The sequence below is a fragment of the Caloenas nicobarica genome, chromosome 3 (assembly GCF_036013445.1).
Source record: "Caloenas nicobarica isolate bCalNic1 chromosome 3, bCalNic1.hap1, whole genome shotgun sequence".
Lineage (NCBI taxonomy): Eukaryota > Metazoa > Chordata > Aves > Columbiformes > Columbidae > Caloenas > Caloenas nicobarica.
Window position 1 is genome coordinate 74,126,178 of NC_088247.1, and position 14,917 is coordinate 74,141,094.

The 14,917-nt window shown below is 43.7% G+C and overlaps 1 protein-coding gene across 1 annotated transcript in view; it reads right to left on the reverse strand.

Annotated features, from left to right (window-relative positions):
* The window catches only part of PDE10A (phosphodiesterase 10A), a 190,977-nt gene extending 177,331 nt beyond the window's left edge, over window positions 1–13,646 (reverse strand). The window contains exon 1 of the mRNA XM_065631131.1: window positions 12,812–13,646. Coding sequence (XP_065487203.1) covers window positions 12,812–13,646 — 835 coding nt within the window. The remainder of the gene's footprint in view (window positions 1–12,811) is intronic.
* Between the last annotated feature and the right edge of the window lie 1,271 nt (window positions 13,647–14,917).

Consider the following 14,917-nt stretch of genomic DNA (forward strand, 5'->3'; position numbering starts at 1 on the left):
AATCAAAACTAATCATTACCTCACTTCGCGGTTTTAATACAAACACATTTAAACTGGTTTCACTGTTGGCCTTGAAAAGAACGATGCACCATTATGTTTTTCATTCAAAGCTCCTAGATCTCCAGTGTCTGGGAGCTGTCTACAGAAAAAGATAAACACAAGAACAAATTAAGTCACAGGAAGCTATAGCAACGTTCTCTTTGGATCATCAACTCAATGTTGTCTGGCAGAGGTATCCCCAGATTAGAAGCCAGGTCGTGAAGTCTCATTGTGGCTCTGACATTTTTCTGCCTAGTACCCACTCATCTAATTTGAAATGTTTTTCCCAACTGCTCGGAAAGATGGCAGAGGTGCCCATGTTGTCTAAATTTTAGACAATCTCCTGGTTTAGAAAACTTCCAGGTGTGTTGGGAGAACTAGTTTGTGCTTACCCAGAGCTCGGTGGCAAGGGAGTAGGTGTCGTGGATATTGTTATTTCAGGTTATCACTGACATGCACATAACTAGTAAATATTCTTGTACTTCTGTCTAATCCCTTTTGCATTCTTCAGTAATATGCAAGTGACAAGAGTCTTTTACTACCCTGTAGTACAAAAAAAAAAAAAATTAATGACCGCAAAACTTTCATGCAACCACCACGAGTAGAAAAGCTCATAAGACAACTAGCAATTCCACATTCTGTGGAAGGTCTTCACTCTAGAATTAGAAGGATTCAGTGTTTGCTAAGAAAAAAAGAAGATACCAAGTAATACCTCCTGTCATCAACACCATGCACATTCTGGGCTGGGTAAAGTATTGGGCAAGCAAAGCAAAAGACATGTGGAGGAAACAAAACAAAACAAAACACCACCAAAAAAACCCACAACAACAACCAAAAAAACCCAAACAACCACCAAAACAAAACAACAACAACACATCACACACATAACACAAACACCAATCCAAAAAAAAAACCAAACGCTAAGCATGCAAGTAGAGACCTTCATAAAGCTGACTTCCAAGATGGCAAAATCCACATCACATAAATCATGTTATTTCCTTATTTCCTTATCTCTGAAGGACACTTCCACCTTAACTAACACATTTTAAACATGCACTTCCAACATATTTTCGGAAGTTCAGGAATCCTTTAAGGCATGCATCATCTCCCTTTTTAATCTTGGTCTGTTTTAACTGAGAGCGGGTCCTCAATCTAGATCACCATGGAGCCACACAAATGTTCCTACACAAGGGAAGAGTACCTATGTACATGAAAGAGCAGCCTTAAGGAGGAAGAATTAGGCCATTTCTTTAAACAGGAGGTTTAGTTTATGTGAACTTTGAGTGACCACGAAACTGTGGTGAAACTGTATCAAGCACAGCCAAGCTGATCTAAGATGAACTGCTGATGAAAGGCATTATCAGCTCCCAGCAACATGCTGACATGGCTTGTTATCCCCACAGCACTGGTGATCCTCCAGCTTCCACACTGAATTTATTCATCAAGTCAACCAGCAGAAAACTTAACCTATGCCAGAGAGTCAACAGGCACCTACCGTCTCCTGTCCCTGAAACAGCTTGCTTTGGAGTCAGGCTTGTTCCAGCATTAAGAGACAGAAAGGGGAAGGAAGCAAGCAGGTGTAGCAGTTTATGCCCTCGTTGGTCCTAATGGCCTCTTGCAACCTGCTTCCAGATGTTACCAGCATACGAGGAAGACCCAAGATCACTTCTGCAGTTCAATCATCAGTCACCACAGCCTAGAGTTCAATATATTATCAAAATTTAACATCGCATGCACCAGAGGTTAGGAAGCCAGGCAGTGTGTGTGAGCCTTTCTTCTGCTAATTCTGCTAAGCTGGTAGTGACTTTGAGCAGAGCAGCACAGGTTAGGGATCTCAGCTGCCACTAGTAGACCTGACACAGCTCATCTCTGAGAAGTCTAAAACCTACCAAAATAATATTTGTTTAAGCCAATATAAAAGTCTTTGACAACTCAGTTTTAAGTTCCAAACTGAAGCTCAGCACAGGACATTTCTATATTTAAACAAAGCTTAAGTCACTTTCCACTTACCAGCTTAAGTTTTAGCAAAAGGATTTCAATATTCCAATATTACTCAATATAACTGTTCTCACGTTCTCTTTTCAATTTTGATATATATAACAGATTTCAACTTCTTTACCATTCCTCCCTTCAGCTCCATAAGCACCAAAAGAATTGTCAAACAAGGAGAACAAAAACCCCCTTTTACAAGTGCTTGGGTAAAAGCATTTCTTGGCACAGCAGAACAGCTAGTTGCTTTGATTCAAGCACACATTGTTAAAACAAGATGTTGTGAAGTGCTAAGAGAGTAGTTCAACATATTTTTAAGAAAGGTACACACAGCTGAATGAACAAAAACAAATAAAAAAATTAGCCTTGCAGCCAAATCAGAAGGCATCAACTGCAACATCTCCTTGTAAACAAGAATCACGGCTTGTCATGGACAAGTAAGAGGTCACCATCAGCAAAGTAACCAGACACGGTGACGTTAGCTGTACTCACAACATGCCCATGGCTAGAGCCATCCAAGACGATCCACGTTAAGAGAGACAGAGAAGGGGCATGTGCTCTACATGTAGTCAGAGTTATGCTTTAAGAAGCTGTTAGAAAAAAACAGGAACAAGGTGGATAAGTTCTCAAATTACAAATAAAGCTTAAAAAAACAAGTACACAGGGTAGTACAGTAAAACTTTCAGAGTGAGCTAGTAAAATAATGATAAAAGACATGGCCAGCTGGCATACACAAGAGATTGTCAAATAGCAATTGGCTGATCAGTGAAGATAACATTAAGCTACGAAAAGTGAAGAAATAAATTAAAAGGTTATCTGTAAATACGTTCAAAAAGTAGGTAAGAATCACCAAGCACCATTTATGTTGTTACTAAAAAGAGGAAAAAAAAATATAGTTAAGCAGAAAGCAAATACTGATGATGTTAAAAAGAAAAATATCCCTCACACTTAAAAAAACCATAATCTTACACTTCAGTGAAAAGATTTCTTCAAAAATAGGTGATTTCCTGAGAGAGATTTACATATTAAGTCTTTCATCTACCCCAAAAGAAACCTCTGAGTTTATAAATAGCTTTCGCTAGAAGGATGAACATTTTCTTCTGTTGCAATAACATTCCTTTGAGCAATAAAAATGTTAAATTTCTCGTACCATTCCAATCTTCTCCTTTTTGTATTTCTGATTTCTACCCCTTCATGACTACTGCCATAGGCAGATAAGCCTCCATCATTTTTTGTTACCATAAAACATGAGATATTACCACATACACTTCATTCATCCTTGTCAAGTTACAAACCTAGTGTCTTCTCACTCCCCTATGACCATTCATTCACAAATTTTAACCACAACTTTTAAGAAGCCTTACAAAGCAGTAAGGTGATGAAACTCACTAGGAGAACTTGGTCTGTAGAAACAATGTCTGTCCCACTGCCACAAACAGCATAAAGATTCCTCTCCTGGTCCATGTGGGTTTGTCCCTATGCGAGTAAATAAAGCAGCCCAGAGCCTGTTCTCTAGCCACAAAAGGGCATGACACAGCTTGTGTCTACAAAGCTAAAGACTTCTCCTTACACCAGGTCAGAAGAGACAAGTACCATTCCCACTGCCTTTTGGGAACAGTCCCTTCTTTGCTTTCTCCCAGTGCACATGCAGGCAGCTAGGCATCAGTCTAAACTGGACCGAGGAGCACACTAAAAATTAAGCAGAACAGACAGGGCTAGAGCTTGAGCCTACATGCTCCGTGTGTTTAGTTCAGAAGTATAAGCACTGCATATAGCTCCAACACAAGTCCAAAAAAGGTTTGAAAGAAACAGGCAATCGACAAGCACATCTCTACCCACCAACAGCCTATGACAACACGCCAAATTATCCTGTTCTCTCTACCACCACAAGAGCTAAAGCAGAAGTTGTAAGGAGAATGCACTGTCCTATAAACATTGGAGACCATAGGTCACCCACAGTCTCTGACCTCTTGAAAGGACATCTCTAATCCCAAGACCCTCTTGCATTCATAATCATGAAGACTCAAGATTCATGAAAAAGAAGCTTCTCAAGGGTAGTTGTCTCAGGAGTCTTCACTGCTGAAAACTCAAGTCTGAGGAAGCGGGAACAGAGAGACACATCCACACAAAAGCGATTTGCTCCCAAGTACAAGACGCAGAAGCCTGGTATGGTGAAACCTGAGCACGCTGGCCAAGGCAGTGCCTGTTTTGAGAACAGATGAGTTCAGTTTCCTGTTACATCAAACAGTAACTTTCATCAGTCCTACGTTTGCTTAAAAAAAAAAAAAAAGCAAGAAAAAAAACCTCTACTGACATCACACTTAGGGCTGGGCAGACAGTAGCAGATTAGGAAATACAATGAGTCACTGCAAATACAGAACACATAGCAAGAGTTTTCAGACTGCCATGCAAAACTTAGTCTTACAAAAAAAAAAAAAATAGACAATACAGCCAAAGCAAACTACATCACAAGAAAAATAACAGCAGCATACTGCTTTCACACAACCAAAGCAGTTGGGGAAAACAAGAACACTGTAAAAAGGACAGGGTAAGACACAGGCCCACTGCAGGAAGAAACAAAATCAACACAATTGAGCAATCAAGAAGGAAGCAACAGCTGAAATAAGCTGATGGGTGGACAAGAAGGAAACAATATTAAGGCGAAAATGCAGATACAACTGAAAGAAAGAGAAAGCCATGCAAAGAAAGCACAGCTGACAAAGCTATGTTCCAAGAAAGAATTCACTCTGGAGAAGTTACCAAGGTATCTGTATGTGCATCAAAGAAAACCAAAATATAAACACACCCAGAAAAAAAACAACCAACAAAAAACAAACAAAAAAACCCCACGACACAACAAACGAAGAAAACCAGTGTAAGTAAAAGAATGACTTATCATAAACTTAACTGCTATGTGTTACGGAAAAATTATTAGTGAAATAATAAGGCCCATGACTTTTTTTTTTTTACTTTTTTTTTTTTTTCCCCCCCAGAATAACTCGAAGACCATTAGAAGAGAGGGTAGTAGCTTTACCCAGTTTGGAAGTAAATAAAGTAAGATGCTACGAAAGAAATACAAGGAAATAAAAATTAGGCAGTGAGTAAAACTACAAAAGAATATATGGAATGCACACTTATCCGCCCTTTCAGCCTAATCATCTTATTCTCTGAACCAGCAGAACACCCCCAATTTGCAGAAATGCTACTAAAATATTTAGGGCAAAGAAAGTGACATCTTCCCTGCTAATTACAGAATTTCCTCATAGAATGAAGCAAAGTAAACAGTATTATTAAGGTGAGCATGGCAATGCTTGCCAGCAGTTAGAAATATCTGCTCTTTTGGGTACATACAGATCAGAAGGATTAGAGATGCAAGATTTCTGTATAAAGTTGTTAGAACTTTGGACACATTTTCTTTCCTTTAGTAACTATTAGTGCGTTGACATTCAGAGATTTCTTTTTGATGCAAGTGGAAGGATAAAAGGAAGAATTTAGGAATTATTAACAGCTGAATAAACTTTGTTGAGAAGCACAGCTCAGATCCACAGGAGCTGGTTGATAATGCAGAAACAAGGAATCAGATCAATAAGTGCTAATGCAAGCATTAAAATCTCCAGTTTCCAGACAGAAGGTGGATTAACTGGTCTCACATCCTGACAGCATCTTCTTTGGGTCCCAGCATCAAGGTAGATGACATTACTATTGCTCCTTCTATGCTGAGGTTTTTTATTATTATTTTAATTAGAAACTACTAAAATGAGTTCTCTAAAGGCAGTGAGTAATATCCAGAAGCCTTCTATTTTGGTATTGAGTCAGAACTACTTCGGAAAGCCTTCAAGTGATACAGAAACCTCAATTCTAGTCCTATTGAGCCATAACCTGAGGGAATGGCAGGAAGATGTACCAGGGAAGGTTTAGGTTGGACATTAGGAAAAGGTTCTTCCCCCTGAGGGTGGTGCAGGACTGGAAGAGGCTCCCCAGGGAGATGTCACGGCCCCAAGCCTGACAGTGTTCAAGAAGAGACTGGACAACACCCTCAGACACATGGTGTGAACTGTGGGGTTGTCATATGCAGGGACAAGAGTTGGACTCAATGATCCTTGTGGGTCCCTTCCAACTCAGGACTTTCTATGATTCTATGATAAGATTTGGCATCTCTTAATGATGTGACATTTTAAAAACCTCACTCACACAGACTAAAATTTACTATCCACATATTTTCTGAAAGAATATGAAATTTGGAAAGACAATATTTCTTCTTCTTAATGCCATCTATGACAAGGTGCTTAGGAGCTGGGAATTAAGCAAGCTTCCTGTGGCAAGATATCACTGGGAAGAAGATATATAAAAAGAATGCTGAAATAAAGAAGTTCCTTGTAAATATGTAAATTATACACTTTTTTGAACTCATTCATACTCTTGCCAAGTTTTTTTTTCCCTGAGAACATAATTACCATGCTTCTATGTTGAAATAAAGCATTCTCAGTGTGCACTAACAGTAGAGATGAATTCATCTATTTACCATAAAAATTTAGAACTTGTTAACCAGATTGTCCTTATACCCTGCAAAAACAAACACATTATCAGCATTTTGGAATGTTCATTTGTTAATAAAGTCACGACTGCGAGTCTGTTACCTGCTTTTTGAACTGCCTCATTTGACTGTGCAACATATCAATGCATTGTCTGGCATAGCAGAAGCCAAAGTCTTCTATAAACATCAGCCAAGCTGGTTCCTCTCACACTAATTGTGGCAGCTTAATGTGAATTGACAACAAAACCACAGAAATACAATGCTGTCTCACAAGTGTTTAAAAAGGGGATAAGGGGAAGCTCACCTCCCAGGATGAAAATCCTGTTTCCTCACCTTGAAACGAATCAGAACGAAAAGATAGCATCACTTAATAGAAGAGGTCAAAGCTGAGGCTTGATTCAACGCAGTTGCCATGTTCAACCACATCAACTTCTCACATCCCACAAGATAAGTGAGGCTGAGCTGCAAGAGCCTTCAGATAGCAAAGGAACTAATTGCTGGAAGGAGCTGTCATTCAGTAGGTGGCACTCTCCAAACTCTGACAGTAAGAAGTCAAGTACCAGCACAAGTGAGGACACATTACAGACACATTACATAGCGAAGTCTGGATCTTTAGCCGAAATATAAACGAGAAATATTGCACAATTTTAACCACAACTAACACCCATGGAAATGCAATGGCTCCATTTCAATAGCATATACAGCGATCCTTGTACACAACCTCTGAAGTTCCTAAGAATTACAATTTTTAAGTGCTATAAATATTTTGGGTTAACACTGCTGTATACTAGTGTAGTAAAACCAGTGTCCTAAGAAATAATCCATTACATCTGCAGAATAATTCCAGTGTAGCCTTGTAGCTAATTATGTACATGTAAGTCAAACTCATTATTGATTTTTTTTTTAACATAACAAAACATAGCATAACTATTTAGGTTTTGCCACAAGTGTTCTTCAAAGCTCCACAGTAAATCTGTTACAATATATGGAATAGATACCTAAATCTTTTGGAACAATACCTGAATTGTTATTTATGTTAATATTTACTGGTGAAGATGTGACTCACCCACCAAAATATTCAATTGTTTTTAGAGTTCAAATCAATACAAGGTATAACAAAAATGAAAACATTGCTCCATAAAACAGGTGTCAAATTTTCCATTCCTGCAAATAGCTTTACTTCATTTAACGATTACAGGGTTTTTTTGCATTTTAAATACAGATTGAAATCAATACGCATTACTGCTCATTTGATAAAACAGTAAAGGAAGAGCAGATTTAGTAACAAAGTTCAAGTACAGGCACTTGTAATTGAAACAGCCAGCAGAGGGAGTATAAAAACAAAATTTTATATATATATCTATAAAGCCCTTCTTTATATATATATATATATATATATAAAATATATATATATAATTTTAACCTATGTTCTTAGTTTTCTTTTAGATTATGGCAATAGTGCCAGAAGTGTAAAGACTGGAATATTGTAAAAAACATTGAATTTTAAAGTATTAAACATAATTACTTGAAACTAACATAGTTTTTAAAGTAGTGTTAAAAAAATAGCTCTTATAAGCCTCAAACTGAAATATTATTTCAATCACAGAAAAGGTTAACATCGACCAACAAGCTACATAAGCCATTTCCAAGTTATAAATACACACATACACAGACTCTCATTCTTATTTTCTGAATCTAAAACTAAGTTCATGATTTGAGAACATTGAGAGAAATTAGGTACAATCTATTTGTATTAGAATACAGCACAAAAATCTTAAAACTGAACGAAAGGTACTATTGCACTGTGCTGTACAAGAGATGATTTAAAAGCAAGTGAACCAAATATAAACTCTAGATCATTCGAGGAAATAAGCGTTTACATGACTGTTTCAAAATCAAGTCACTAAGTCATGCTGAAACAAAAACTCATCTTCACACTTTTGGGTTTTCACATGTCCAGCTGATGAGTATGGCTTACACCTAAGCAAAAGAAGGAAGGGACATGAACAGGGTAATCCGAACTGCCAGCCTTGCATTAGACCTTCAATAAGCTGCCATCCTCCTCGCATGAGTGACAAAAAGAAACTACCTCCCAACTCACATTATCCCACCGTACATAATCACACCTTCCACAGCCCATCTTACTGAGTTAACAGTGAAAGCGTTACCTCCTTTCTCAAGGCCTGTGAGCACTGGGTACCCCCAAGCCATCAGGCAAACACGAGCAGCGGAGCTGAGGAGTCAAAGGGACAGATGATTAGTTATTTCAAAAGTAAACTGCATGCCTTATAGAAAACCATTTGCAAAAATATCCCTGACTCCCACAAACAAGCCTTCCTTCACCGTTAACTGCTTCTGCCCCCACGTTTTCCTTTCCCTTTCCATGCCATTCCTTGCTGTCTGCCCTATGCATTGGTCCTTCTACAAAGGCAGCGCTTCAGACCAGGATAGATGGTGTTCCTATAACTTCATGCAAAATGTGGTATTATGAAATACTAGCCTGATGGAGTCTCTAAACAATATCACTTAACATGACAACAATACACCGCTTTAGTGACAATTTCACTTGCCATTAATGTGGAGCCAGAATCCCTGGAGTGAAAACCAGAGACAATTCAGCTTTCTACATCAGCATCTAAATTTTAAGTATGATTTCATTGTAAAACCAAACCCTGTTCATCTTTACACATGAGATTCATTGCTGAAGATCGGCATGTGGCTTACAAAACCCTGATCGCAAGTAATGAATACAAAGAGTAGAAAAAAAAAAGTCAAGCCAAGATTAACTTTCCCATTAGTGCAGGTAACAGAAATACTTTTAACTTTATTTAAACCTTAATTGCTATTTTCTTCTACAACTACAAATCTTACTACATCTACTCTTTCTTAGAGCATTACTCAGAAAGTCTTAGCAACTGGTACATGAAGGTGCAGGATAAACTTGCTGCATCACACACACACAAAAAGCTAGATAAAAGGTAACTCTGTATAAAATACCAATATAGTCATAATACTCTGAGAAGCAGAAAGCCCTCATACTGTAAAATACTCATACCTGTGAGTAGACTCATGAGTCACAGATAAAATATGGTACACATGTGCAGCTTGAGAGACCTTGAGCATAGAAGGAACATGAGATGGTCTCCTGAAGGTAAGACATTTGACAGAAACCTGGAATACCTGGCAGCTTGCAGTATCCTAAATATGGTAGAACTCCACTGGAGAATTGATTCAGCATGTTAGACAGTAAAAGTTTCTCAAAACACTATGTTATGCAGCAAGTAACAGATTTTAAACAGTTACGAAAAAACAACACACAGCACACAAAGTACATACATATAAGCTTCTCTAGTCCAACACCTTATTAGGAATCTTAAAAACAAAAATAGCCAGATATGGCACAGCGTATTGCAGAACCTGAAATGTTAATAATATCAAGAACCTTCTAACAAAATCCTGACTAGAGAGCATGCAAGCCTAAAGAGCTGAGAGGCAAAGAACATATCTCTAACAATTTCATTGTTTTCCAATCTTGAGGATTCTGTTAAGTCACTTTCAAATCTCCATTCCAAAAGAGCTCATCTCAATTCTCGTCCCTACATAACTCGTTAGTTTCCCTGTAAAAATATTTAAGCCTTTTTATCTTTAAAGGGATCAGTGTATATATGTATAGACACATGATTACAACGTAAAATACAATTCAAGAACAAAAGCTATGAGATGCAGTACATTATCATTATTATTCTACATGATCTCACCCTCTTCAAAACAATAATAGCCTTCCGGCTGCAGTGTAACAAGGACTGTGCACAGTACTGCAAACAGTTGGACAAGTGCTCTTTGCAGTAGCTGCACTGGAACTGAATAGTATCTGCACTTCCCTCCACTCCTTTTTTTCAGCCCAGTTTCCTAAGGAAATCAGACTTATGCAATCATTCAGGGAGGGAGGGAAGTGTACGCATATGTATATATGCAGGCACGTGGATGTCTGTCCGTCTGACCTCACTAATACCTTTTGAGCCCATTGGCCGGTTTCAATCATATTCAAAAGAGCAGAGATATCAGACATTTAGGTTCTTGAAAGTTTCATGAGAGCAGGCTGCAGAGCACGGAAAAGTGTCTCCACAGAGAGAGAGGCTGTCGTCTTAGACGTCACTAAACTCACAGGGGAAAGAACTGTTCTGCTCCTTTCCTGTCTGCAGGAAAATCTTCAGTCAGAGGTCACAATCAGCCAAAGGTGACCAGGCTTTTTGTGTTCAAGAGTTCATAAAATAGCATAAGTTGAAGACACCACTGCTTTCAAAATGGTGTTTTGAACAGAGCTGATGTTTTTCCATGTCATTTTTTTTTCTTAGTGTAGCACAGGCGAGAATTACCCTGCATGACACACATTCCCTGGCTCGGTCCTTTACTCTCAAGACCACTTATTTTAAAACATCAGAGTTGTACCTAACACAACAGCTTTCTACCCCTCTCAAACACAGAGAAAATAAAATCTGGAAGAGCTTAGGATTCCCTTCAGGCCTCAAAACTAAACAAGTATGTTGCTTTGTAACATAATCAACTATTGAATGAAGTTTCAAAAAGTCAATGCAGCAAACATATAGTCATCTTTATTCATCTCGACTGCTGAGCAGAACAAGTACTGCCACGCTTACAGCTGTCTTCAGCACAGTAGCCTGCAAGACAACAAATGATGAGGTTTCAGCTGACACCTCTACAGTTCTTCTCACAACCTCCCAAAATACACACTTGCGAACTATGTGCTATTAACCTACATTCAAAAAGCCACCAAATAAAAGTATGCTAGAAAATTAAAATGCAAGTTTAGTAATGCTTTAAGGCATAAATTTATGATTTAAGAAACTGTCACAAAAAGAAGAAAAAAATAAAAATCGCAAATAACCACAGCTGATTGTAGTCACTCTAAACATCAAAATATTAGGCGAGAAAAAAAAAACTTTCTGATTAAAAAAATTTAAAAAATAAAGAGAAAGTATTTCAGCCCTAGTATATGCTCTGCTTGGAAAATCATTAATTCCATGACGAAATTGATCAGCACATCTCCCGGCGGGGTGCTGGAGCTGAGGGGCTGGCGGGAGGGCACGGGCAGCCCGACGCCGAGGGGTTTCAGCCCGAAGCGCCGGCCGCTCCAGGGACGCCCCACGCTGGGGTCGCCCCGCGGCGGGGCGCGGCGTATCAGCGAAACGCCTCGGAGAGAGGAAGGAGGCGGCAGGCTCGGGGCAAAACACCCGAGGGGGAGCCGGGCCGCGTCCCTGTGAACGGGGAGCTTCTGCCATGTGAAACCCTCCTCCTCCTCGCACAACCCGCCCCAGCGGCTCGGGCTGGCCAGCGGCCGCCGCTGCCGCCGGGCTCCCCACGCCCAGCGCGGGGAGAGCACTCGCCGAGCTCCGCATCCAAAGGCCGAGCGGCTGCTCTCGCCCCACACCCGGCACGAGGCGAACGCGGCCCCGCGCCCTTCCCCCGCGGTTGGGCTCGGTGGGAACCGGCAAAGGTTTCCTCGCCGGCAGCGGAAGAGGCTCGCTGCGGAGCGCCCTTTATGGAGCACCCCAATGCCCCGTTTATTCCGCTTTCCGCGCCAGCCGGTCGCTATCCCCGTTACAGCGCCAGCCCCCTCCCAGCAAGGAGCACATGTTTCCTCGCCGGCTTCTCGCCCGCCTTGCAATGAGCTACGGCCAAGGGAAGAAGGCACCCACAACCAAAGCCGGATCAAAGCCACGGAATTCGCAGGCGTGTGGCGGATCTGACAGGGGATGCAGGAAGAAGCGATACATTTCACCATGTTCGGTCCTCCGCCGCCGCTTTTCAGTCAACCACCGATACCGTAATGCTTCCTTATTGCTACTTCAAGTAAGTAGAGGGGAAAGTCTCCATTCCCCTACGTATCATGCCTGAGAAAATGAAGCATGCACCAAGTAAAAAGCTGACACACATATACGTAGCTGTCTGATCCCGAAATGATGCCCAAGGCGTTAACAGCCAGCTCCCACAAAGAGCACTCAGTTACGCCGAGCATCCCCTTTGTCCGTGCATCCTCAATACACACCCGGCCGCTCCTCCATGCGTCCACGCACGCCCCACGTATACGGCCCCTTTGTGTCTTCGCCTCTCTCCCACTCACAAAGAAATACCCTTTCCTCAAGGCATGCACCCAGCCTCGGACACAGCCCTTCGCCTTCCCCCGAGACACGCGTGACCTGCCGCCGGGCACAGCGCTCCGGTACCTACTTGTGTTAAGGAAACAGTCCGTAAACCTCCTAAAGCAGCTTGCAGAATTAGATCCATCTTCCATGTCTGGCCCTAGGAGCAGGGGAGACGAGAAGGAGAAGAAGGCGCCTCTCTGCCGCTGCTGCCGCCTAGGAGTCCTGCTCCCGCCGGGGCTGTCGCCTCCTCGGATCCCGTCGCCGCGGGCTGCTGCTGCTGCAGCACCGAGGGAATTGCAGGACCACGGGCCAGAGGCGGGTGGGGAGAGGAGGAACCGGGAGCGGTGCAGGTTACCGCCGGCTGCGGAACGGAGCAGCAAGCTCTGGATAGAGGAAGAGGAGAAGAGTCTCCTCCTGCCGCTGCTGCCTGGAAGGGCGATCAAGTGAGCTGCTGCTGCTCCGCCAACATCTCTTCCTCCTCCTCCTGCCGCTCTCACTGCCTCTCCTCCTCCTTCCCTCCCTTGGAGACTTGTGAGGTTAAAGGAAGATGAGGAGGGAAAACGAGGAGGCGGCGGCAAGAAGTAAAAAGAAGATGGAGAAGCGGAGGAAAAGGAGGGGACTGGAGCGAGGAAAGGAGCCGCTGCCGCTCTGGGGACGATGCTGGCGGAGGCGGCGGAGGAGGCTGTCCCTGCAGCACGGCTCCTGCTGCTGGTGGTTGTTAAGAGGAGAGAGAGGGAGCTGCAGGCAGCCGAGCCGCCTCCAGGAGCGGGGGGAGGAGGAGGAGACCCGCCGCTGCCTCCACCTCCGCCGCTCTGGCCATGGGAGTGGAGCGAGCAGCTGCCGGAGCCGAGCTTTTCCCCGGGTGCTGCAGCCAGGGGGGCCGAGGGGCGGGATAAGAGCCGCTTCTCCGGGTTGGACATGCTTCCGCTCTTCCCTCCCTTTCGCGGTAGTTTAAGGCAGGACGTATACGAGAGGTACCAGAATAAAGCGAAAGGGGAAACCGAAAAAGCACGGAGCCAAACGAGGGACAACCGCAGTTCGGTCCTTCGTTCCCTCCAGCAACCCCCGGGCAATATTTCCTCTGCACCCCAGATCCCCGCCCTCATAAAATCCTCACATTTCCGTTCCCCCTTTAGCCGGAGGGAACAGAGCGCTACTGACCGCCAAGCGGTTCCGATCCCCTTTCAAAGTCCTCTTTTTCTCATGCTCCCACCTCGCATTCAAAACAATAAAACGGCAACAATCTGTATTTTCTTCGAGAAAGGCAAATATTGCCCCGTATGTTGGTGCGCGTCTGCAAAGAGGCAGATAAAATCACTGCAGTGCCGCTTCCAATACCAGCCCCGGCCGCCAGAAAACGCCCACGGGCGGAGCCAGCGCTTCCCAGGCTGCCTTCCCTCCCTTCCTCTTATTACGAGGCGCGCACACAGGAGCTACAGCACAGCGCTTACCTAAAGGCAACGCAGAGGAGAGGCAGCGGCACGAGAAAAAGATCCTCCCTATGCGGCCTCAGTATTTCAAACAGATATTTCCAGCCACCGAGATCAAAAAGCAGACGCCCTGCGGCGCCCGGGACGAAGGTGCCAGAAAACTGACCCCCCGTTTCCGTGGGGTATCAAACCGCTGTTCCCATTCGGAGATGCACAGTTCCTCCCGATGCTCCGCACCATGTGTGTTTGCTTCAAGCCCTCCTTCCCTTCTTGTCCTCCCCAGTCTCTACTGGGCACAGCCGCAGCCACATACTCCTCAGCACCAGCCCTCCAAGCTGCCCAACTCCCCGAAGGGGCTACCTCAACCCCCGGCCTCAGGTGCGGTGTGGCTCCGGGGTCACCACTGGCCTTGCTCCACACGCACACCCACGGAGCCTGTCGCGCCCGCCAGCCGCCAGCCCGACTCCGTGACGGGGTTCCCAGGCAGGCGGGCTCCCGCCCCGCAGCCCCCAGGCAGCCGCGCTCCCCTCGAAGGAGCGTTCCGCCACCGCCGCGGGCCCCCGGGCCGACGCCTCGCCACCCCGCCCCGACGGCCCAGCCGTAGCCCGCCCGTCCCGGCGGGCCGCGCTACAGCGTCCCTCAGCAGGGCAGCTGCCGGGGGAACGCCCGGCCAAGGGAAGCCCGAGGGCGGGCTCGGAACGGAGTGGACCCGAGGGCTGCGCTGGAAGCCCCCGCCCCACGTATTTCGTTTTCTCCCCAAA